The 25,825-nt window shown below is 44.6% G+C and overlaps 1 protein-coding gene across 1 annotated transcript in view; it reads right to left on the bottom strand.

The window, feature by feature from the left end:
* The window catches only part of RYR1 (ryanodine receptor 1), a 359,853-nt gene that overhangs the window by 173,391 nt on the left and 160,637 nt on the right, over window positions 1-25,825 (bottom strand). Inside the window, exons 26-32 of the mRNA XM_082264106.1 lie at window positions 18,002-18,210; window positions 17,400-17,574; window positions 12,757-12,965; window positions 11,043-11,401; window positions 9,630-9,759; window positions 8,357-8,517; window positions 6,830-6,995 (exon numbers count right to left, since the gene is read on the bottom strand). Of these exons, the coding sequence (XP_082120232.1) occupies window positions 6,830-6,995; window positions 8,357-8,517; window positions 9,630-9,759; window positions 11,043-11,401; window positions 12,757-12,965; window positions 17,400-17,574; window positions 18,002-18,210 (1,409 nt within the window). The remainder of the gene's footprint in view (window positions 1-6,829; window positions 6,996-8,356; window positions 8,518-9,629; window positions 9,760-11,042; window positions 11,402-12,756; window positions 12,966-17,399; window positions 17,575-18,001; window positions 18,211-25,825) is intronic.

Genomic DNA, 25,825 nt, shown 5'->3' with positions numbered 1-25,825 from the left:
TTACGGTGCAGGGGAAGAGGTGCCCCCCCCCCCCTCCTGCCGCGTCCCAGACGTTTTCCCAGCTTACCGGACCCGCCGGCAGCGGGGAAAACTATCCGGTCCCGGATCCTCAGAGACAGGAAGTCGAGTGAGGGCAAGATGGCCCTCACTCAACTCTATGGTCTTGGAGGACCGGAGCTACGTCAAAAGACGTTGCCTAGCAACCGGTTTAAAGGGCCGCTTTTTTTTTTTGCTTTTTTTTTTTCCTCTTTCAACAATTTTTTTTTTTTTTTTCTTTTTTAGTGTAGTTGTGAGGTGTGAGGTCTTTTTGACCCCAGATCTCACAATAAAGAGGACCTGTCATGCCTATTTCTATTACAAGGGATGTTTACATTCCTTGTAATAGGAATAAAAATGATCAAAACATTTTTTTTTTTTAAACTGTGTAAAAATAAAAAAATAATAAATAAAATAAATAGGAAAAAAAAAAAAAAAAAAAATTAAAGCGCCCTGTCCCCGTTAGCTCACGCGTAGAAGCAAACGCATACGCAAGTCCCGCCCACATATGTAAACGGTGTTCAAACCATACATGTGAGGTATCGCCGCGATCGTTAGAGCGAGTGCAATAATTTGAGCCCTAGACCTCCTCTGTAACTCTAAGCTAGTAACCTGCAGAAATTTTTAAAATGTTGCCTATGGGGATTTTTAAGTACCAATGTTTGGCGCCATTCTGTGAGCATGCGCAATTTTGAAGCATGACATGTTGGGTATCTAATTACTCGGCGTAACATTATCTTTCACATTATGGAAAAAAATTGGGCTAAATTTACTGTTTTCTTATTTTTTAGTTCAAAAAAGTGAATTTTTTTCAAAAAAATCGCATTTGGAAGACTGCTGCGCAAATATGGTGTGATAAAAAATATTGCAACGATCTCCATTTTATTCTCTAGGGTCTCTGCTAAAAAAAAATATATAATGTTTTGGGGTTCAAAGTAGTTTTCTAGCAAAAAAAATGATTTTAGCTTGTAAACACCAAGTGTCAAAAATAGGCCCAGTCTTAAAGTGGATAAATGGACAACTTTGTGTAAAGCGCTACTTGGATGTGAGGCCCATGTATGTGGCCAGGCTGTGAAAAAGTGTTACACATGTGGTATCACCATACTCAGGAGGAATAGCAGAATGTATTTTGGGGTGCAAGTTTTGCTATGTACATGCGATGTGTTAGAAATATTGCATAAATGGACAGCTTTGTGTAAAAAAAATGTGTTTTCATTTTCTTTCCACATTTTCCAAAAACTTGTGGAAAAAAATGACATATTCAAAAGACTCATTATGCCTCAAAAATTATACGTTGGGCTGTTTGATTTCCAAAATGGGGTCATTTTATGGGGGTTTCCATTGTCCTGGTGCTCCAGGGCCTTCAAAAGTGCGATAGGTTGTCAGGAAATGATATGTGTAATTTGTGCTCCTAGAATGCCGGACGCTGCTACTCGGATGTTAGGACTCTGTATGTGGCCAGGCTGTGAAAAAGTCTCACACATGTGGTATCGCCATACTCAGGCGGAGTAGTAGAATGTGTTTTGGGGTGTAGTTGCAAGTATACATGTGCTGTGTGAGAGAAATAACCTGTTAATACGGCAATTTGTAAAAAAAATAAAAATAAAAAAAAATAAATCTTCATTTTGCAAAGCATTGTGGGAAAAAATGACAACTTCAAAAAACTCATCATGCCCCTTATTAAATACATTGGAATGTCTACTTTCCAAAAAGGGGTCATTTGGGGGGTATTTGTACTTTCCTGACCTTTTAGTGTCTCAAGAAATGAGATAGGCCTTCAGTACATCAGGTGTGATCAAGTGTGATCAATTTTCAATGAATAGCACCATAACTTGTGGACTCTATAACTTTCACAAAGACCAAATAATATACACTTATTTGGGTTTTTTTTACCAAAGATAAGTAGCAGTGTAAATTTTGGCCAAAATTTGTGAAGAAAAATGACTAATTTGCAAAATTTTATGACAGAAACAAAGAAAAATGCGTTTTTTCACGATATTTTCAGTCTTTTTTTATTTATAGCACAAAAAATAAAAAACCCAGTATTGATCAAATACCATCAAAAGAAAGCTCTATTTGTGTGAAAAAAAGGACACAATTTTTGTATGGGTACAGTGTTGCATGACTGAGTAATTCTCAGTCAAAGTGTGAGAGCGCTGAAAGCTGAAAATCGGTCTGGGCAGGAAGGGGGTGAAAGTGCACTGTAGGCAAGTGGTTAAGGTTAAACCGCCTTTCCTCTAGTTTTAGTGAGTGGCCACGTGTCTTGTTGTATTTCCTTACTCTGAATAGTTTGTTCCTTATGCTAGGGTCGCCAGTACAGTATTTGTACATTGATATCATATCCCCCCTCAAACGTCTCTTCTCTAGAGAGAATAGGTTCAGTGCTTGTAGTCTTTCCTCATAGCTGATGTCCTCCATTCCCCTAATTATTTTTGTTGCCCTTCTCTGGACTCTTTCCAATTCCAGCACATCCTTCCTGAGGACCGGTGTCCAGAACTGGGCAGCATACTCCAGATGTGGCCGGACCAGAGTCTTGTAGAGCGGGAGAATAATCTCTTTATTTCTGGAGTGAATCCCCTTTTTTATACATCCCAATATTCTGTTGGCTTTGCTTGCAGCTGCTTGGCATTGCATGCCACTGCCAAGCCTGTTGTCTACCAGTACCCCCAAGTCTTTTTCCATCCTAGACTCCCCCAGAGGTTCCCCCCCTAGTGAGTAGCTTGCTTTCTGGTTTCTGGCCCCCAAGTACATTACTTTACATTTATCAACATTAAACCTCATCTGCCATGTAGTTGCCCACCCCGTTATTTTGTTTAGGTCCGCTTGTAAGGTTTCCACATCCTGTATAGAAGATATTGGCATGCTTAGTTTAGTATCGTCCGCAAATACTGAGATTGTACTCGATATCCCCTCCTCTAGATCATTTATGAATAAATTAAACAGGATTGGCCCCAGGACAGAACCCTGGGGGACCCCACTTTCCACCCCCGCCCAATCCGAGTACTCCCCATTAATCACCACCCTCTGTACTCTCCCCTGGAGCCAGTTCTCTATCCAGGTACTCACCTTATGGTCCATACCTACCTTCCTTAGTTTGTACAGTAAGCGTTTGTGGGGAACGGTGTCAAAGGCCTTTGCAAAGTCCAGATACACCACATCCACTGGCTTACCTTTATCTAGATGGCAGCTCACTTCATCGTAGAAGGTTAATAGATTGGTTTGGCAAGAACGATTTTTCATAAATCCATGCTGATTACTACTAATTATATTGTTTTCATTACTAAAGTCTTGTATGTGGTCCCTTAACATCCCCTCCAAAATCTTGCAGACTACAGATGTTAGGCTGACCGGCCTATAGTTACCCGGGATACACCTCGGCCCCTTTTTAAATATTGGTACTACGTTGGCCTTTTTCCAATCTGCTGGCACCATACCTGTCTGTAAACTATCCTTAAAGATCAAGAATAATGGTCTGGCAATCACCTGGCTGAGCTCTTTAAGAACCCTCGGGTGCAAGCCATCCGGTCCCGGTGATTTATTTATGTTAAGTTTCTCAAGTTTAGTTCTAAGTCTGTCTTCTGTCAGCCATGGCGGCACTTCCTGAGGTGTGTTGTTTAGATTGGCCTTACAAGCTGGGTTCGTGTAGCCCCCGATTCTTTTGTGAAGACTGAAGAGATGAAATTATTTAACACTTCCGCCTTTTCCCTGTCCTCAGTGGCCATATTTCCTTTGTCATCTTTTATGGGACCAATGTGTTCTGACCTCGCTTTCTTACTGTTTATATACTTAAAGAACTTCTTGGGGTTCTTTTTACTCTCTTCCGCTATATGTCTCTCGTGTTCTATTTTAGCCGCCCTGATTTCATCTTTACATTTCTTATTACACTCTTTGTAATGACCCCTCAGCCTTGTATTTTTTGAAAGCCTTTCCTTTAGCACTAATATGCATTTTTATGTTGGAGTTTAGCCACCCAGGGTTTAATTTTGCTCTTTTAAATTTATTTCCCTTTGGAATGCACTGGTCAATCCCCTTGTTAAGTATGCTCTTGAAGCACTCCCATTTTTCCTCCGTGTTCTTTGTTCCCAGGGTTCTATCCCATTTGATATTTTCTAGCAGCGAGCGCAGTTTTGGGAAATTGGCTCTTTTGAAATTCAGCGTCCTTAAATTACCCCTCTGCTTCCTATTACTATAATTAATACTGAAACTTATTGACCTATGGTCACTGTTTCCTAAGTTCTCCCGTATTTCTATATCCGTGAGCAGGTCTGTATTGTTGGTAATCAGTAGGTCAAGTACCGCATTGTTTATTGTCGGTGCATTCACCATCTGACCCATGAAATTGTCCTGCAAGATATTTAGGAACTGCCTAGCCTTGGCCGAATGCGCGGTTCCATCTGCCCAGTCTATATCTGGATAATTAAAGTCCCCCATTATAATGACATTTCCCATCCTTGCTGCCAATCCTATCTGTAAAATGAGGTCCGCCTCCCCCTCCTCCCTCAGGTTGGGGGGCCTATAGCATACGCCCAATATTACCTTCCCCACTGTGCCTTCCCTTTGAAGCTCTACCCATAGGGATTCTGCCTCGTCCTTAGCTCCATTATTAATATCATCCCTCATATTTACCTGCACACTGTTCTTAATATACAGACATACCCCTCCTCCTTTTTTACCCACTCTATCTCTGCGATAAAGGGAATATCCCTGAATGGTCGCCATCCAGTCATGAGAGCTGTCAAACCAAGTCTCAGTTATCCCCACAAAATCTAAGTCCTCCTCCAACAACAGCAGCTCTAGCTCTCCCATCTTGTTGGCCAGGCTTCTGGCATTGGTATACAAACCTCTTAATTTTGAGCGGCTACATATATCCTCATTTGATGTTTTTAGGTTGCCCTCCTGATTTTTCCCCATACCCATCCTGGGTATAGGAGCTCCGTACACCCTACCGCTAGTGCCCCCATTTCTGCCCTCTGCAACTTGCTTTCCACTGGCTAATTCTACATCTGTACCCTCCCCCCCATTCCCTAGTTTAAAAGCCAGTCTAGCTTTTTGGCCATCCTCGCACCCAGTACGGCTGCACCCTCCCCACTGAGCAAAACAGAGTACCCTGGGCGGAAAGCCCGTGTGAAAGGACCGTAAGGAATATCTGTGGGAAAGCCATTTTCTGAAGACAGAAGGTAATGTTCTCCACAAACAAATGGTTGGAGCACCAGAAGGAAAATGTATTTTTAAAGCGTATTCAAACCCTTACAATGAACTTCTCTTACTTGTTTCCCTTTTGTTCTGTTAAATATAGTAGGGGAGGTATTTTGTTTTATTTGTTTAAAAATGAAAAAAAAAAAACCTGCTATTCTTGCAAGAAATCTTGTGTGTGGATAACTCTTGTGGATAATGCTTCTTGTTCATAAGTAGCTCTTAAAACTACAGAACCATACCCCTCTATGTTATGGACAATAGGAGAGGTTTCATAGTCCTATATTGTGTCTGTTGTCCGGATAAAGATGGGTCAGTTAGCATTGCGATCCTAGGACTAGAAGTGTGATGCTGGCTGATTCACCAAGTCAAAATAAAGAAAAGAAAATTATGCAGCCAACACAGCTAAGAAATGATAAGCTGAAACACATGAAATTTTGTTTTTGGGTTAAGACACACTTTAAGCAAGGTCTGTGATACGTGGAGCATTGATATGACATAGGCAATAAAGCCCAATTCAACCATATTTGAAAATTGGCTATTTATTTGGTTAAACTGCCTCCGTGTCATTATATGAATTTTTCATTGCATAAAAACAGTTGTCAGATAGCTCAGGTTTACATTTGTTTGAGCTAGGATTTGCAGATGCACTGTGGGAGAATGGAGGCCACTGCAGGAGGCACTGTGAGATACTGTTGGAGGTTAGGGGCACAGAGGAGCTGAGGGTGGGGTTGAGGGGCACTGCAGCAATTATAGCAGGTTGGGACCTGGGAAACACTGTGAAAGGTCCATTCAGTTCAGTGTTAATTTTGGCAGCAAATTTCAATTTAGTTTTAGTCTTAGTCTTAGGACTAAAATGGCATTTTAGTTTTAGTCCTATTTTAGTCTTCTGCAAGTGTTTTAGTTTTAGTCGTATTTAGTCGACTAAAACTCCAGTATATTTTAGTCGACTAAAACGCCCTACATTTTAGTCGACTAAAACGCATTTTAGTCATCTATAATCAAATGGGTGTAGTTCAATTGTAATTTGTAATGCATTATTTAAGCATTTCTCTACAATTTCCAAACTCATTATACTACTGCTGGTCCTGGAGTGAAAAATCTAATATGTTATTATTTATGCTTTGAGCATGCACCAGTGTTAATTTTTGGCAGCAAATTTCGATTTAGTTTTAGTTATAGTCTTTTGACTAAAATGCCATTTTAGTTTTAGTCGTATTTTAGTCTTAAGACTAAAATGCCATTCAAGTTTTAGTCGTATTTTAGTCATCTGAATTGTGTTAGTCGACGAAAACGTTTTAGTCGGTTTTAGTCGACGAAATTAACACTGATTCAGTTCAAGCAATGGAAAAAAAAAAAAAAGACACTAATAAAAAAACCTTCATAAACACAACCCTTCACCCACAGTTTATCCAGAAGAAGGCAAAAAAACCCAAATAAAGTATGATGTAGTTCGCTCCAGTGGGAGAAAAAAACATTCCTTCTTAATCTCCCAGGAGGCAATCAGATATTCCCTGGACCACCACTCCTGGTGATGTCCTCCCTAAAAAAAGTACTGCAAATACTGGTGGCGCAACTTAAAGTCCAAGATAACACCTACCTGGAAGAAAGTGTTCACCTCCTTCCCATTGGCTGTGAATGTCATGAGTCCAGTAGCCAGGTCAATTAGGCAACCAATAACCAGGTCTTCCTTACGAACACGAGCCTGCTGAGTGTTATTGCTGAATTCTCCACCCCAAACCATATAACAATTACTGCGATTAATGCTGAGAAAAACAAAATTATTTACTAGGCAAAAAATAAGACAATTTTGCATGAAACAAAAAAATTCAAAATATTTTTTAAATTCATACAATGAAAGGTGGAGCAACGCAATTTTGGAATAACTGTGCCTCAGATTGTATAGCATCAATCAACAGATAGAAAGTAATAGAACCATCCCACTGTTCTCCAGTATGGTAGGTGTACTCCGCTATTCACAGTCTAAAGCCCCATAGACATGGGCCAAATGTCAGGCAGCTTCGGTCAGTTCAAATGAAAATGGCATTCGGCTCGTGTGTACTGTCGCCGGTCCAATGGCTCAGAGCGCTAAGCGGAGTATCCTGGCGGGGGGATGTTCCCTTGTCAAATCACAATAGAACAGCAGGGGAGATTGCTGTACTAACATTAGATTGTTAGTACAGCGGCTCTGACCTGAGCTGTACTAGGCTTAAACGAGATGTACAGCCAAAGCTCGTTTAGCTGTACATCTCCTATGGATCACAGTTGTGCAGTTGGTTCTGCCCTACAGTGACCCATTTTCAGCAGAGAGCCGACTGAAGTCCGATCTCTGCTGACGTTGCAGATGTCGGTTTGGGCACCGCCTCATTACAACTATGGAGTCGGGATCCGCCAGGTGCCTGGACTGACACACGGCTCAGTCTCTCAGCGAGCCACTGAGAGCCTGAGCCGGCTGCTCCCTGCCCCTCCACAGCTCAGCACTCCAGTGAGTGAGGAAGGGGCAGAGCAGAGAGCTGTCAGAGCTGAGTGATCAGTGGTTTTCGACAGCTTGGTTCTCAATGCAGAGGCGCCGGGGGACAGATGCAGCATTGGTGTGGTGCTGCATCCACCTAGGTAAGTATGAATGTGCATTAATCCCAAACCCCATACTTCTCTTTTAAGGGAAGTTCTCCTGATTCTATGATGCTAAATAGAAAATAAAATCTGGCAATTGTAGGATCATTTGCCAACAAATGGTCAGACTCTTTTTTAATGTACCACTGCATGCACAGAAGACACTCCAGAACATAAACTATTGGGACACAATCTGCAGTGCTCACGGCAGACAGAGCTAAAACTACCAAATCCCAGAATCTGTAAACTCCCAAAATGTGTTGGCTATGTTTTATGTCACACAATAACAAAGTGATAACTTTTATTGTAAACCGCTGGAGTTTTCAAGACTTTCTATCCACACACAGTGCTCCTAACCCACCACCAAATCTTCACATGCTTGAGGATTTAGGACTCCTCACAAGTCGAGCCCCCACCAACAAGTTCCAGGGTTACCCTACCCATACACTACATAGTGCTTCTTTGATACGGTCAGCTATTTTCTAGTTGCAATACCTCAATCTTGTTCTCTTACCTGTTAAAGATGTTTCCTTTATCATCACCCATAGTGATGGTGGCATTGCGAACTTTGTTCAGGTCAAAGTTCATATCATACAGATGGTAGTCAGGAGTCACCCAGCCAATCCACACTCCAGTGGGCTCCTGTCCAGCGAAAATCCTCACAGAGTAATAATACTGAATAGATAAAACAACATACAAATAAAGATTAGACATGGACCTGTGTCAGCAGGGAAATCTACAATGGCTATAAGCAGTCTGATACCTTTAAATGTTCCCATTTATGATAAATTACACTTTTTTTGCTTTTTACAACTGTTGTCAAAGTGCGTCATTTCTGAGTAGTAGTAACTAGCAACATCATCAGTTCTCTGATGGATTTTTGAAACCCAACTTATAAATGAGGAGGTATGGTAATTAGGCAAAAATTGGAGGACACCTGACTATCTCACCTACACTTTTTGCTTGAAAGTATAAGGACATTCCTCTAAATTATTAGGTTCAGGTGTTTCCAGTAAAGAACACAGTTAATGCTACAATCTTCAAAGTAATTTTACACAATTGTGAGCATCCAATCTTGTGACAACAGTTTGGTTGGGGACCCCTTTCTGATCCAGTCTAACGTGGCTGGTGTGCACAAAGCCAGCTTCAATAAGACATGGTTTGACTAGTTTGGTGTGGAAGAACTTGAGTGGCCTGCACAAAACCCTAACCTCAACCTAACTGAAGACCTTTGGAATGCATTGGAACTCTGTTTATGAGCTGTGTCTTCTCACCCTGATCTCACAAATGTTCTTTTAGCCAAATTTCCACAAACACACTACAAAATCATGCATTAAGCCTTTCCAGAAATCTTTTTAGAAAAGCAAAGCCTGTTAGCAGCAAACAAAGGGTGGAGGGTGGGAGGTGCAAACACCTTCATATTAATGCTCACAGTAGGAATAGGATGTCCAACAAGGTCATTAATGTAGGTGTGAGATTTAGGCGATTTGCTATAAATTTACAATAAAATTAATGAGTATCAGCATAGCAGCCTTTGAAGGAATCAAAGAAATATCAACCATTGGATAGAATTTCTAATAAAAATGTATTACATTTTCAAATTATTTTTCAAATATACAATGTCTATCTGACACTATTTATGAAAACATATCTCTTTAAAAAAAAAAAAGATACTTAGGATTCTTGTACCACGAACAGTCATGCAAGAGATTTTCCTGTAATTTTTGTGCATGGCTACAAATGCACTTTTAGTAAAGTTCTATAAAAAATAGAATTAGGTTCCATACTGTTGTGGTGTTCATAATGATCTCAGGATCATCCCGGTCATCTGGCACTACTTCTTTCATCAAACGTGGCATTGCCGGGACAACAGGAGGTGGAGAGATGAAGGCTGGTTTCTTGGGTTTAAAAAGAAACCTAAAAAATAAAAAATGAAAGAGCCTTGAAATAGGAAGTTTTGCACAGAACATTTCTGGTCACTAGGAATGAGCAGGAAAGGTTTGGTTCACATACGTTTTGGTGAACCCAGCAAAAGGTCCACTGACCCTGAACATAGTGCCAAACCCCACTGAAGTCTATTTGAGCAGAATCTTAATTTTTTCTGGTCTTTTTCAGCAGACACTGCCATGAATGGCATGTACCAATGCAAAAACATAAAAAAAAAAAAATACAGTTTAGAAGGGATGGTCTTTTGAAGAGCAACATTAAAAATAAACAAATTCTTTAAATAAAATGATTTGGGGATGCCTTCAACATAGAGGTGATGTTACAGCATTCATTTAGATTTAGCACCCCATTGCAAGGTACCCTTCCAAGAGCTACACTAAGCTTCCCCCTCTTTCCTGGCCACCCAGGCTGCATGCCTGGATAAGGGTCTTTTTAGGAGTTTGTAGAGGGATTTACAATTTTGGTACTGCCCCTTTAAGAAAATGGAAAAATAAATTGGCATGAGGACCCTCTATAGATTCATATGAAACTCATATCCAGTCAGGCATCCTGAGCAGCCAGAAAATGGTCCCCCCCTTCCCAAAACCGTACACTTCGTCTTAAAGGCTGCATATGCCTTGAACATTAGAAGAGTTTCTTATAAGGGATCTTACAGGGAATCTGGAAGCTCCATTTAGAATAAGGGGACCCCCCGACACTCAAGTCCCTCCCTAGGTGAATTAATAGGGTACATCGTTTCACTTATTTCTCATTCAAAACGAGTGGAAAATGTAATTTTTGTAAATAAAAACATCAACCCTGTGAAAAAGTATTTTATAAAAAATATCCCCTGATGTATATTCATCATTAACTATGAGCCTCCACAACCAACGGTGTTCGCCTGCAGCTAAATGACAGATTTCTAGCTGGCTGCTGCTTTTTTAAACAAACCAGCCAGGGATCAGTGGTGGTAGCGCTTGTCCTGCTAGTGCAGCAGTAATACTGGCATTAGCGCAGCAGTAGTAGTACTATCGCCACTAAATTACAGATTCCCAACAGGTTTGTTTAAAAACACTTGACCAAATATGGTAATGACCATATTTGGTCAATAACATCATTCAGGATGTTTGTTTACAAACATCATCCAGCGGTTCTAGTGGGCAAAATGACCAAATGTGGCCCATTTGTTACCCCTTCAGCAAACTGCTGGGTTCAAGTAGAAATCATGTTTAACCTGAACCTGGAGCTCATTCCCACTCTTTGTTGTTTCTTACCCTCTCTTTTTGGTCTTTTCTGTTGTTGTATCTTTCTCATTCTCTGGCTTTGGTGGTTCCTTGGGAATTTCCTTAGCAACATCCTTCTCATTGGTTGCTTCTATTTCCTTGCGGGCTGCAGATTTCTTTAGGACTTCAAATTCAGAGTCCATGTCCACATCTTGGACTTCTTCTTCAACTATGGTAAAAGTACGAGTGAGAGGTGTAGCCCCTGGGGTGCATTTGAAGGTCTCATAGAACTCCACAGGCATGCTGAGCCTAAAGAAAAGCATGTCAGTGTTGCTGTTCTGAGATCCAAAAGTCTTATGTGTCACTTTGAGGCATGGAGGATTATCTACTGTTCCATCTATTCTTGAAACCTGAAAACATGAAGTTTGAAACAAAAAATATAGTCAGTTTTCATGCCAGTGGACTATCTGCTCTAAATTCCTCTTATTGTATGAATAAATGAACAGACCCAGTTCTTAGGTGAGAGACCAGTGATGGGGTGTACTCACACTGGGTACGGTTAAACCGAAACTCATCACATTTAAATTGCCCCTCCCCCTTCTGTCAGCCAGACCACAGTGATTCCTGCTTCTGTTCTCAATGATCTATGAAGAGCTATGTGCTCAGGCATGGTTTGCAATAAACACTGAAGTGAACTGTACTGGACTATATGTGAAGTGTACCCCAGACCACCTCTTCCAAGCTGCCCCCGGCCCAATAGGCTTAACCATTCTCTGGCATGGTTTGGAGCACTACACTACACTACAGAAACAAACCAAGGGGGGTTTAACCATCCTGGGTAAAGTGAAACTGCCAGTATTAGTAGAACATTCACTGATTAGTCTGAGCTCAACCAACACTGCAACCTATAATTGGTGTTTCTTCTATGTTTAAATAATTTCTAGATGTGCGGAACAAAAAAATTTGTTTCATTTCGATTTGTTAATGAACTCATTTTATTTAGATAACATTTTCAATCTCAACCAAATTTAATTCAATTCCACTGAATTTGGAATGTTTGAATCTACATTCAAATTCTCTTCAATTCAAATGCGGCTGTCAAATTTTTCACATCTAAGAATTACAATATTTTACATTTCATATTAGTTTCCAAATTAGATTCATAATCTAATTGAATTTGGTTATTTCGGGGAAATTTAATTTAGTTATTTTAAAGGATTCATTTACATTCGTTACTATTGTAATTTGGATAAATCCAAATTTCCAAATAACGAAAACATTTGTCATAATTTTGATTCGAAAAAGAATGAATTGAACATGTCTAATAATTACTACATGAAAGAATGAGAGCCTGAGCACATAGGTTTTTGTACACTTCAGAACTTCCTATCTCTTATAGCAAGTTTCTAGAAATGCAAAAGAAGCCTATAAGGAGGACAAATCAGGTCATAAGGAGGTCATCAACTGCAAGTCCAATGCAACCATGAGGACATTTAGATGAAATTCAGAAGCATCTAAAATTGATCTCAAAAGCAGGTTAAATGCACCTGATTGCAAGCTACATTTGTCCGTAGGCACAAGCCCTTATAAAGGCAAAGATTTTTACCATGTTACTAGGTTCATTTTGGTCTTAAGGTACCTACATTGACTAATCTTACTGTTTACCAGGGATACCCACTGTGATTCAAACATACTGTTTGGGCAACGTTTTAAAATAGAATTTACTAAAAAATATTTAATATTTACCCAAACACCATTTTCCTACCTCAATGTGACCATGATCTGCAGGAACATTCACAAACTGGGGAAGGCTTTTGCTAAACCAGGTGGTAATTTCCCTCTTCATGTTGATAGCGAATGGCTCAAACCCTTCTTGCAGACCACAGATAGTAAAGAAGCGCAGACTGCCCACATCTTGCCCAAGATTCAGTCTCCCTACTTGGGACATTCCAAGACTGCAAACTGGTATAAACCCTGTGAAGGAATATGGAACAAGGAAGACTGAGCTCTGTTGGTATAGACAGCACAAATGTATGCTTCCCACCAAGGGTCTCACAGAGGAAAAATATCAAAACTAAAACATAGATTGTTTTTCTGTGCAGTACAAATTACATCTAGCATTTACCAATGCATTTTCAAAATTATTATTTTTTTATAATCCCTATAGAAAGCCAGGACCAATCAATCATAACCAGCACTGGATCAATCTGTCTTTACTGAATAAAAACACTTACTAATACAAGATGTATTCATTAAAACAGCAGTTCTCAACTAGGGTGCCTGCAAACACAGTATACCCTGGATCAGCAATGTGTTGCAAAGGTGCTGGCAGGCTGGCTGCCAGCACCATAACAGCCAATGAAGCTCTAGGGCCAAGCCAACTTCCCACTCAGTGAATGGTGCTGGATCCAGGGCAGGTGGCATGCAAGGTTGCCATATTATTCAGGAGAGGACAGAAGCGCACCTTAGTCCAAATCTAAATATACTGCTTGTGCCTAAAGGATCTCACAGGTAGAAGTGCCAATCCCTAGTGATAAATTACAAGTAAATATAACCATGGGGGGCACTTTGAGACACCAATAACCATCAACAAGTGTGAAAAAAATACAAAATTTTTTATTAGAACATGATAAAAAACTGAGAAAATAAAACAATATGTCCAATGTGAAAAAGGTATAACATATGTTACTCTAAATCTGTCACAAGGGATGCGAAGCCCAGTGGTGACCCCTACGCATTCGTATGCTTTTGAATATTTCTGTTTCTTAAATATGGATTTTTTTTTTTTATATAACCTTCTACTACCTCTGTCCACCAGAAATCCCTGATGTTGAAACGTGTAGGGGTCACCACTGGGCTTTGTAGTCCTTGTGGCAGATTTAGAGTAACATATGTAACTGGTGGACACAGATAGTAGTAGGTTATATAAAGAAATCCATATATAAGAAACAGAAATATTCAAAAGCATACAAAGCCATAAGTAATTGCATATAGCTTCAGATTGTTAGTTTACAGTTTCAGCTTACAAAAGATCAGCAGAAGATTGAGCATCTTTTAACACCACCGGAGGGTATCCAAATGCCCATGCATCAATTTTTTATGGAATCTACTACTATCTCTGTCACCCAGATTCCCTGAAGAAGACTCTACGAGAGGAAACGTGTAGGGGGTCACCACTGGGCTTCGCAGCCCTTATGGTAGACATAGAGTAACATATGTTATAACTTTTTTCACAATGGACATATTGTGTATTATTTTCTCAGATGTTTTTAATCATGTCTTAAAAAAAATTTAATTTTTTTTACACACTTGTTGATGGTTATTGGTGCCTCAAAGTCTCCCCATGTTTGTATTTACTTGTTACTCCGTCCAAATCTACCTCATCTCATCTTCTGCCAAGCTACTGGAACTGTGAGGCCTATGATGGTTACAGGGGACTCTGTGATGGGAGGGGGGATGCTAAGATGGGGGGGGGTTTGCAGGGCCGGCCCTACCATGGGTCCCGGTGGGTCCATTGGACCCAGGCGGCACTCTGATAGGGGCGGAAAATCAGTGGCGGACTGGAAGAGAAGCACGACGGTATGTGGAGCGGAGGAGAGAGAAGCACGGGCGGTATGTGGAGCGGAGGAGAGGCATCGGAATGTGTGCTGGGAGCTGCAAAGTTCGGGGAACTTCGGACTTCTCAGCTGCGGCCGAAGCTGCAGGCTTCTTCTCTCTCCCGGCCCACCCACCACCTGTAGCACAGAGCCAACAGCGTTTTGGAGCACTTCCTTTGCCTCTGATAGGTGGTGGGCGGGGAAAGAAGTCCTCTAACGGCCGCTGCCGCTCCATCCTCCCGATTGTTACTGTGCGGGCAGCGGGTGACAGCCCTGTCTTCAGCTCCTACGGATCCGGGGGGAGGCAGGAGCAGGAAGTGTCTGTGAGTGGGTTGGAGCGGCATGAGCCGCGAGAGGCAATATCAGGAGTTAACCCTGGAGGGACAGAGAGTACACATAGGAATGTCTGTAATGAGCTCAGATCCCACAAAGTGACAGGGGAAATATATAAGAATCCCCCTGTACAAAAGGTCTCAATCAAGGAGTGAAAGACCAATATGCTTTGAAACAGGATAGAATAGGCAGAAACCTGGCCCTATTTAGTTCTGATAAAGGAATGCTGATCCATACCCAGCTGCAGGAAGGAGAGGTTGAATTTTGCAGAGAAGCTCCTAGAGTGGAAGTATTGGGACTCAAACCAAGTGACATGGCCGGCCCTACCATGGGTCCCGGTGGGACCATGGGACCCAGGCGGCACTTAGAAAGGGGCGGCCCCCAGCCGCCTCTTCTCTTCTTCGGCCATTGCTAAAAAAAAAAAAAAAAGGTCCGCGGCCGGCCTGACATACACACTGCCCGGGAATAGCCGAACATGTTCGGACTTTACCGAGCGGCTGCAGCGCATGCACAGTGTGCATGTCAGGCCGGCCGGTGACCTTTTTTTTTGGCGCCAGGCGGCGCCATTTTCAAATCCTAAGGTGCCCTTTAGGAACAGGTAAGTGAGACTGCTCCACAGCCACACTACCTGCCATTATGCGGGGCTGCAGGCATACTACAGAAGATGCAGTGCTGCGGGCATGGTACATGCCCACAGCACTGCATCTCCTGTAGTATGCCCGCAGCCCCACATTCTCCTGCACCATGCCCGCAGACCCGCATTCTCCTCTACCATGCCCGCAGCACTGCATTTTCTTGCACCATGCCCGCACCCTGCATTCTCCTGTACCATGCCCACAGCCCCGCATTCTCCTGCACCATGCCCGCAGCCCCGAATTCTCATGCACCATGCCCGCAGCCCCGCATTCTCCTGTACCATGCCCACAGCCCCGCATTCTCCTGTATCATGCCCGCAGCCCCGTTTTTCTCCTGTACCATGCCCACAGCCCCGCATTCTCCTGTACCATGCCCGCAGCCCCGCATTCTCCTGTACCATGCCCACAGCCCTGTTTTCTCCTGTACCATGCCTACAGCCCTGCATTCTTCTGTATTATGCCCGCAGCACTGCATTCTCCTGTACCATGCCCGCAGCCCTGCATTATCCTGTACTATGCCCGCAGCACTGCATTCTCCTGTACCATGCCCGCAGCCCTGCAGGGCACTGTGGCACTATAGACAGTACAAAGCCTGGTGCGCTCATCTGCCCAGTGTCTACTTCTCTGTCCTGCTCCTGCTGTCACTCTGTACACACTCGCATTCCTCTGACTGCTTTCATAGTCCTATGGAATGTGGGGGCCTCTTGGAGGAGCGTGAATTTTTTTTTTTTTGGGGGGGGGGCAGCATTTCATTCTCGGACCCAGGCGGCACAATGTCTTGGGCCAGCCCTGAGAGGAGGCCTTTGATGTATAGGGGGCCTCTGATGAGAAGGGGGGGGGCTTCCAATGTGATGAGAGGATTCTGTATAGGGGACTCTGATGTGAATGGGACACCTGTGATCTAAAGGGGACACCTCTGATGTGAAGGAGGAGTTTTGAGAAGTGAATTTCATCAAGGCGTTTATGTGAATCATCACAGGCAAAGGTATCCCAATGATAATAACATTTATGGGTTTTTTTACATTTTAGGCTAGGGTGCCCTGAGATTCTGAGTACTTTTAAAGGGTGCTGTAACTCAAAAAAAAAAAAAAAAAGACTAAGAAAGATTTTCAGGGTCATTATTCCCCAAGTTTTTTAATTAGAAAACAAAAAAGCTCATTAGCTTACTAGACAGGGTCATAGTCTTGCCCATTTAAGAAATGTGTTCAAAGTAAAGCTGAACTCCAGGCAAATATTAAAAACATATAGTTTTTTTTAAAGTTGCTGAAAAAATAATTCCTTTTTTTTTAGCATACAACATAAGTAAGTACCTGAATATGTCTTGATTTCAGCCTCCTGCTATCTCCATCATAGCAACACTACAACATGAATAGGGGGTGGCCACACTAGGAACCCTGCTACATGTACATGTGTTGACAGGGAACATACTGACAGGAGGAACAGCAGAGTGATCAGAACTGGGGATTTATCAGTAGCCGGCTGCAGATGGGGAGGTGACACTTTGGTACTCTGTAATCACGTGATAATTCTGTCAGAAAAAGCATGGTCACCCTGTTGGCTGTGTTGTCTGGTAGAAGTGGATCACACAAAAGCCACACAATTTTGTTAAAATTACATAATTTGGGAGATTTTTCACAAAGGTTTATTTCAACAGTGTATTCCAGCTTTAACGAACAAAGGTGCAGCATAATCTTTAAACTTTTACCACCCTTTGCCGCAGCCTATTTAGCCTTTTCGCAAATATGGGTCTGACAAATGGCAATATGGTTTCCCCTCAAGTTTATAAATGAAAAGCATGGAGATCCAACTAACATTCAAGAACATAATAAAGAGATGTCACTCACCTTCCCCAATTTCTATATCCTTGAATGCAACATCAGAACCAGAATCACTGATCAGCATCTCCCCATTCAGGGTGAACATGATGTTCATTTCAGTCAAGTCGATCATACAACCAACTACATCTCCAGGCTGCCAATTACGTCCAAATGGTTCACTACCAATGTGCCAGCGTTGACCCTGTATAATATCAGAAACAAAAAATAAATGTGGGTAGATTTAAAAGACCTTGGGGTTGATTTACTAAAGGCAAAAAGACTGTGCACTTTGCAAAGCTGTTGCTCCAGATCTTAGTAAATGAGGTAAAGCTTCAATTTACCAAGAATACCCAATCACGTGCACAGAAAATTAAAAAAATAAATTTTGTCTTGAACATGATTGGGGGAAGGAAGTCAGCAGAGCTTCTGCTCATTTACAAAGCTCTTGAGCAACTGCTCTTGCAGAGTGCAACTGCACTTTTTAAAGTGCACAGTCTATTTGCTTTTGGTAAATCAACCCCCTTGTCTCTACACTGCTTGCAACTCAATGTTCCTGGACAAGGGATCCTTCCTGAAGTTTGTTAGTTGTTTAAATAAGTGTGTCATACATATACTATGTCGATACTCACCCTATGGCCATTAAACACATAAGCTAGTTCATCTGCTCCCAGCTCTACATCTGGTCGAACTTCAGGTCGAGCCCATCCAACTCTCATCTCCCCTGTGGTGACGGCTTCAAACTCAAAGTACCATTTCCCTGATTTCACTGCATAAGACTTCTCGGCTCGGAATATGCGCATTCTCTCAGCACGAGCCTTTGTGACACCTCCCTGGGCAGCTGTGAAAGATAGGAGGTCATATGTTAGGGTTTTGCGCCACTGTTATTCTTGCTATCATGCCTAACTCTAAATCTTAAATTTTAAACCAATAAATGTTCACAAGGAGGACAGAGGACAGAGAATAAATATCTTGATCTAGACCAGCGGTCTTCAAACTATGGCCTGTGGGCTTCACTCGGCCTGCAGCTAGGGTTAGTGACATGTTGGTAGGGTGCAGCAGAAATAACTCACACAGCCAGTTGAAATAAACAAACGGAATTTTTGTAAAATCTTACCTGTAAAATTCCTTTCTCTGAGTCCTCCGACAGTCGCCGCCACCTCTAAGTCATCACTATTGGGTATTGACTTCCGCTCCGCAGGAGTAGCTAGGCATAAGACTTAGCCAAAAGAACAAAAGCATTTGCATAGACACACCCATGGGGGCTGTCCCACTGGTCAATACCCCCCTGCAGTGATCACTCCCAACTCAGTTTGGTAGCATAGCAGTATGTGTACAAGAAAAAACCCCAAAAGAGGGGCGGGGGCGGCGACTGTCGGAGGACTCAGAGAAAGGAATTTTACAGGTAAGATTTTACAAAAATTCAATTTTCTCTTACGTCCTCCGACAGTCGCCGCCACCTCTAAGTCATCACTATTGGGATGTCCCAAAGCAATGTAGACATGAGGGGTGGGAGACGCAACCGTAGAAAATGTAACGCAGTACCCACATCAGAGAAAGGAACCTTACACGCACAATAAGAGAACCGTCTGGGCAACAGAAAAGGCTCAACAGGAGCAACAGCCCAGGAAAGCAAATAACCAAGGGGATAAAACAACCCCAACAGTCAGGGACCCACAACAAAACGAGGGTCCTTCATGGCACAGCCGCACTGAGAACTTTGCGGCCAAAGGAGGCATCAGCTGATGCCAGAATATCCACCTTATAGAATTTGGAAAAGGTGTGCACCGACGACCAAGTCGCAGCCTTGCACACCTGGGCCACCGAGGCTCGATGCCAGTAGGCCCAGGACGCACTCAAAGATCTGGTAGAGTGTGCCTTAACAGGGAAGGGTGGAACCCATTCCTTCAAAGCATAGGCCTGTTCAATGGTCTGTTTGATCCATTTGGCAATGGTCGCTGCAGACGCAGCCATGCCCTTCTGAGGTCCCTCAGGAAGGACAAAGAGGGAATCCGTCTTCCGAAAGGATTCAGTGGACGACAAGTAAACCCTGATCGCCCTGACAACATCCAAGGAATGCAATGCAACCTCCTTGGGATGCTTAGGCTTCGCACAGAGCGAAGGCAGGACGATGTCCTCATTAAGGTGAAACTCAGATACCACCTTAGGAAGAAAAGACACATGAGGTCGCAAGACCACCTTATCCTTGTGAGGACGCTGCAACGCGGACAGAACCAAGTTCAAGTCCCATGGAGGGGAGGAGCCAAATGTTGCACAGCTTGAATAAAGGTGCGAATCAAGGAATGAGATGCCACAGGGCGTTGGAAAAGAATAGCCAGTGCAGAAACCTGGCCCTTAATCGTGGACAGCGCCAGGCGCTGGTCCACACCAGTCTGGAGAAAAGCCAACACTCTCGACACTGAGTACGAGCGAGGGGAGAACCCCCTGGACTCACACCAGGTGAAATAGGCTTTCCAAGTTACAGTAATAGATTTTTCCAGATGAGGTCTTCCTAGCCTTGATCAGAGTAGGAATGACCTCTGGAGAGAGACCCCTGTCTTTCAGGACCTGGGTCTCAACAGCCAGGCCGTTAAAGCCAGCGACTGTAAAGCAGGATGGAAGATCGGACCCTGAGACAGTAGATCTTCCCGCATTGGCAGCCGTCAAGGAGGCGCTACTGCCAGGTGAACAACGTCAGTGTACCAGGACCGGCGCGGCCAGTCCGGCGCCACCAGAATCACTAAGTGTGGTTCCGAGGCTAACCTGCAAAGGAACCTGGACAACAACTGAATCGGAGGAAAGGCATACATCAGGCGATACTGATGCCAAGGGGCCACCAACGCATCCGAGGCGTCCCCCCACGGATCGCACGTTCTTGCCACGAACCTTTCCACCTTGTGGTTTAGCCGAGACGCGAACAGATCCAGGTCCGGGGATCCCCACTTCGCACACAGCATGTTGAAAACCTCCGGGTGCAGGGACCATTCCCCCTGGTCCAGGGTCTGGCGGCTCAGATAGTCGGCCTGCCAATTCTCCACACCCGGAATGTGAACTGCCGAGATTGCCGGGACATGAGTCTCAGCCCAAGACAGAATGTCGGTCACCTCCCGGGCCGCCCGGGCACTCCTGGTGCCCCCTTGGTGGTTGATCTAAGCCACCGCGGCAGCATTGTCCGTCTGTACCCGTACAGGACGGCCCCAATGTCGATCCGACCACTGGAAGAGACAGACTTTGATCGCTCTCAATTCCAATATGTTGATCGGAAGGGAGGATTCCTCCTCTGACCAGGTGCCCTGGGCAGACAGGTTGCCCAGGACCCCACCCCAGCCCGACAGGCTGGCATCCGTGGTAATCACTGTCCACAGCAACGGACGGAAGGATTTGCCCTCTGATACAGCCTGGGACTGAAGCCACCACAGAAGATCCATTCTGGTCCGGCGACTCAATGAGACACTCAGATCAAAGGACTGAGGTAGTCTGTCCCACCTGGCCAGGATCTCCGCTTGAAGAGCCCGTGTGTGAAACTGAGCAAAGAGTATCGCCTCGAAGGCCGATACCATCAACCCTAGGGACCGCATGCAGGTCCTGAGTGACGAGGATGGCTTGTCCCTGAGGGACCTGATCTCGTCCTGTAAGGTCCGGAGCTTGTCCTCCGGCAAGAACACCTTCGCTTGAGCAGAGTCCAGAACCATTCCCAGATAGGTAAGATGAACCGAAGGAGACAAGGTCGACTTCTGCACGTTGATGGTCCATCCGAACTCCTGGCGGACACTCGACCTTAAGAGGAGATCATCCAGATATCCCAAGACCACAATGCCCTGAGCCCTTAGCAGGCCCAGAACAGGCGCCAGCACTTTGGTAAAGACCCTTGGAGCCGAAGCGAGACCAAAAGGTAACACCACAAACTGATAGTGGTCCCCCGCTATTGCGAACCGAAGGTACCTCTGATGACCCTCGAAAATGGGGATGTGTCGGTACGCATCCTTCAGGTCTATAGAGGCCAGGAATTCCCCTGGACTCAAGGAGGCCACCACCGAGCAGAGAGATTACATACGGAACTTTCGAACGCGCACGAAGCGGTTCAGAGCTTTCAGGTCCAGAATAGGACGCACCTTGCCCTCCTTTCTGGGCACAGTGAACAGATTGGAATAAAACTCCCGAAACCTGTCCCGATGAGGCACCGGGACAATCACCCCCTGGGCAAGGAGGTTCTGCACCGCTTGATGCAGGTCCTGCAGGTGCCCTGGGGTCAAATGAATATTTGAGGGAAAAAATCTGTCCGCCGGCCGAGAAAGGAATTCGATCTTGTACCCTGATCGAATGATTTCCTGAACCCACCTGACCAAGATTTGGAGCAGCCAAGGTTGGAGGAAACCGCGCAAACGTCCCCCCCCACCCCAGAAACGGGTGAGGGCGCCCCTTCAGGCAGAGGCAGATTGACCCGCCGCACAGGCATTGCCGGATTTCTGCTTGCCCGCCCAGGGCTTCTTCTGGCTACCTTGGCCCTTGAAGGGCTTGCCCTTGGTTTGATTCCGAAAGGCACGAAAGGACCCCTGATTGGGTCGAGGGGCGGAACCCCGCTTGCCACGAAAGGACTTGTTCTTCGGGTTCTGGGGCAGCATGGTGCTCTTGCCCCCCGTGACACCTTTTACCAAGGTATCCAACGCCTTGCCGAAAAGGCGAGAACCAGCATAGGGAAAATCAGCAACTGTTTTCCGTGATGTCTGGTCAGCCGACCAGCTCTTCAGCCAGATCAGTCGACGGTTAAGCCCCGCAACACTAGATAGGCGTGCTACCAAAGGGGCCTCATTTAAGGCTGCATCGCACAAATACATGACTCCTTGGTGAATTTGATCCACCATAGCCAGCGTGGCAGGGGGGGCAGAATCAGACACGAGGTTGCATCTAAGCACCTTAGTCCAATCTGCCACTGCCTGAGCCACCAGAACTGTGTAGGAATGGCAGGCTAGAGACTCCAACCTTCTGTCCGTGGGATCCCGAAAAACCGGGGTCTCCTCCGTAGGAATCAAGGTAGCCTTGTTTAACATGGCCACAGTGTGATCCACCTGTGGAGGCACACACCATCGCGATTCCGTAGCCGGCGCAAAGGGATAAAGTAATTTAAACCGACTAGGAACCACGAATGGACGTTTTAAAGTGCACCACAATTCATTCACAGTGTAATGAAATTCAGCGGGGCAGGGAAAAACCTGCGCCGACTTGCGGGTCCTGTGTGTACCAAAAGATGACACAATGCCCGGAGGACTGGGCTCATCCTCCAAATGTAGTGTTTCCTTTACAGAAACAATCAATTCATCCATGGTAGCGCGTTCTTCAGGTGACCCCGGGGGAGAAACATCAACCCCCTCCACCTCCACCTCCCCCTCAGACCCCAGAGGGTCCAAGGATGAGCGAGACCCTGAAAAGGGCACGCCCGCCGCAGCAGCCACATCACCATCTGAATCAGAGGAGATAGATAATCTGGGTCTCTTCCTAGCAGCACGTTCAGCCATCAGAACCTCCATTTTGGACACTAAAGACGCCACTACGTCGGCCAAATCAGGTATAACAGGGACCCCAGCAGGACTGGGGTCCCCCACCAGAGCTGGAGGGAATTTGCTATCCTGAGATTCCATTGCCCAGGTTAGAAAACAACAGTGCAATAAAAGGTACTGGCCCTTTAAAATTGATGCGGAGTGCGCAGCCCACCGCTATATGTATAGTGACTAAAGACCCCCAAAAGGAGAAGAAACTGAGCCAGGAATGACACAACAGAAAGTTATGGAAGAAACAGTCTGCAGAGCCCCACAGAGTGTTACCACATCGATCGCTGCTTCAGAGGAAAAGGAAGTGAGGTCATAAGAGGCTGAACTATAAGCTGCAATGACCCAGGGAAAATGGCAGCCTATAGAACTGAATGGGAGGCTTCGGGAAAATGGCCGCCGAACATGTGCTCGGAACGATCGGTCTGCCACATGCAAGATGGCGCCAGATGGCGCCAAAACAGCATGTGATGTAGCCCACAGTGAAGCCAGACATGCCTGCCCATATTAAATATGGCGGACCGCGCGGTTTTACCCCACTGCGGCCACCACACATATCGTCTGCACCCCCAGTAAAAAACACCGAAGTGACACAGGGGAAGGGGCCCCCAACAATACACAGCACCGCAGCGCATGTACAAAAGACCCCTGCAGGGATCGCCACAGGGAGCCCCACACAGGCACAGACATGGGGGACACACAGTAACACAGGACTGCCACCCCAGACAGAGGCCCCACACAGAAGTACTTACCTGTACCAGATGGCGTGGGGTGCCTCTATGAACGGAAAGCCGCTGTCCTCATCTGACAGGGAATGCTGTTTGCCAAGGACAGGACACTGCAGCACCGCAGATGTGTCCAGTGAGGTAGCCACCTCACAGGCTGCATGCCTGCTGTGAGCAGGGATGGGTCGTTCATAATGCCAGGACGTACACATGGCTGAACGCTCGATGGCGGGCTGGGGGTCCCTCTGACCTGGAGAACCAGGGCGGTCAGTCCGATTCCCAGCTCCGCAAGAATCCATCTTCATCCGAAGAATCGACTAAAACTACAGCTGACAAAATAAACAGCTAATATATCAAAGAAAAAACTGACATTTTTAAAGAAAATCAAAGAAAAAAGATTAGAAAGGCTGAGACTGGAGCCCCAGCACATGGAAAGCCTAACTACTCCTGACGCTAGGCAGAAACAAACTGAGTTGGGAATGATCACTGCAGGGGGGTATTGATCAGTGGGACAGCCCGCATGGGTGTGTCTATGCAAATGCTTTTGTTCTTTTGACTAAGTCTTATGCCTAGCTACTCCTGCGGAGCGGAAGTCAATACCCAATAGTGATGACTTAGAGGTGGCGGCGACTGTCAGAGGACGTAAGAGAAACTTAAATTTAAGTAAGGCAGCAACAGTTAACAACAATAACCCGGTGGGACAGCTACCCAGCCAGGCACACTCAGAGTTTCCAATAATGTGCAGAAGTATGTTCCAGCTGAACCAACAGTGTCTGTTGAGAGGGAATAGAATGTGGCCTGGCCATCTCATGCGCGAACAGAAAGGTATCCAGAGAGATGCAACCCTACACTTTCACTTCTCTTCAGGAACCTTTACCTATCACTAGTACTGTCCTTAACAGATGGGGTACCTTTCCCTACTCTACCCATGCGCATAGAGCGATAAAAAAGTCAGGGGCCAGGGTCTTAAATAGACTCTGCCGCACCTCAGATGGCCACCAGTCACATAGGCGGCCAACATCCAATTGGATCGCTGCCCAGTGACTAAGGAAACCATAGAGGAATCCTGTTCCTCATGACTTCCTTTCCCCTGCATTGCTGCTGCGGTTGAGCACCACCTGCAGTAGAGACAGCAGACTGCACCTGCCTACAGGCATACTCAATGTGCACAAGTTTGAGGTTTTTGAGGTCAGCAGAGGCTACCTATGATTTCTGCTCCATCCAAAGCCCAACAAGCTCCAATTTCCGCCCTGCTTATGTTTCATCCTCCTTGTTGTTGGTTGTTAGGAAAGCAATGAACTTCCTCTTACCAGACCTGCTCCACCTCCCAGCTCAAGCTGTGCTGCTACAGTCATGCTGTAAAGCCTTACAGTGGTAGGGAGGACTCTAATGGCGATCCAAAAATATGGAAGTCTCTAGTGAGGACCATGATGAAAGAAAGCAATCTGATGGGGACCCTGAGGTAGGGGGAGGCTCTGATGGAGATCCTGATTTAAGAACGGACTCTGATGATGACCCTAATGTGAATGGGGACTCTGATGTTAGGAGGGCACTAATTCATTTAAAAAACAGATGTTTTTGTTTTCTGGCCCACAATATATATATATATATATTTATATATAAACATACATTGGGGAAAATAATGATTTGATCCCCTGCAGATTTTGTAAATTTGCCCACTTACAAAGAAAAAAGGGTCTATAATTTTTATCATAGGTGTATTTTTTAAATCATGGAGACAGAATATTAACCAGAAATTCAAGATACCAATGTATTTGCAGCTTAAATTGAATTTCAGTTCAGTGAGTAAAATAAGTATTCTTATATAGTATAGTAGTATTAATTTCCTCAAGCAAAACATGACTTAGTACTTGGTGGAGAAACCCTTGTTGGTAAGTACCGAGGTAAGGTGTTTCTTGTAGTTGGTGACCAGGTTTGCACACATCTCAGAAGGAGTTTTGGTCTGCTCTTTTTTCACAGATTTTCTCTAAATCCTAAAGGTCTCTTGGCTGTCGCTTGGGAACTTAAAGTTTCAATTTCAGCTCCCTCCATACATTTTCTAAAGGGTTAAGATCTTAAGGATTAAGGTCTGCAGACTGACTAGGCCACTCCATGACCCTAATGTGCTTCTTCTTGAGCCACTCCTTTGTTGCCTTGGCGGTATGTTTTGGGTCATTGTCATGTTAAA

The sequence above is a fragment of the Pelophylax lessonae genome (genome assembly GCF_965119305.1).
Source record: "Pelophylax lessonae genome assembly, chromosome: 7".
NCBI classification, from domain to species: Eukaryota; Metazoa; Chordata; class Amphibia; order Anura; family Ranidae; genus Pelophylax; species Pelophylax lessonae.
This window is presented reverse-complemented; position numbering and strand designations above follow the sequence as displayed.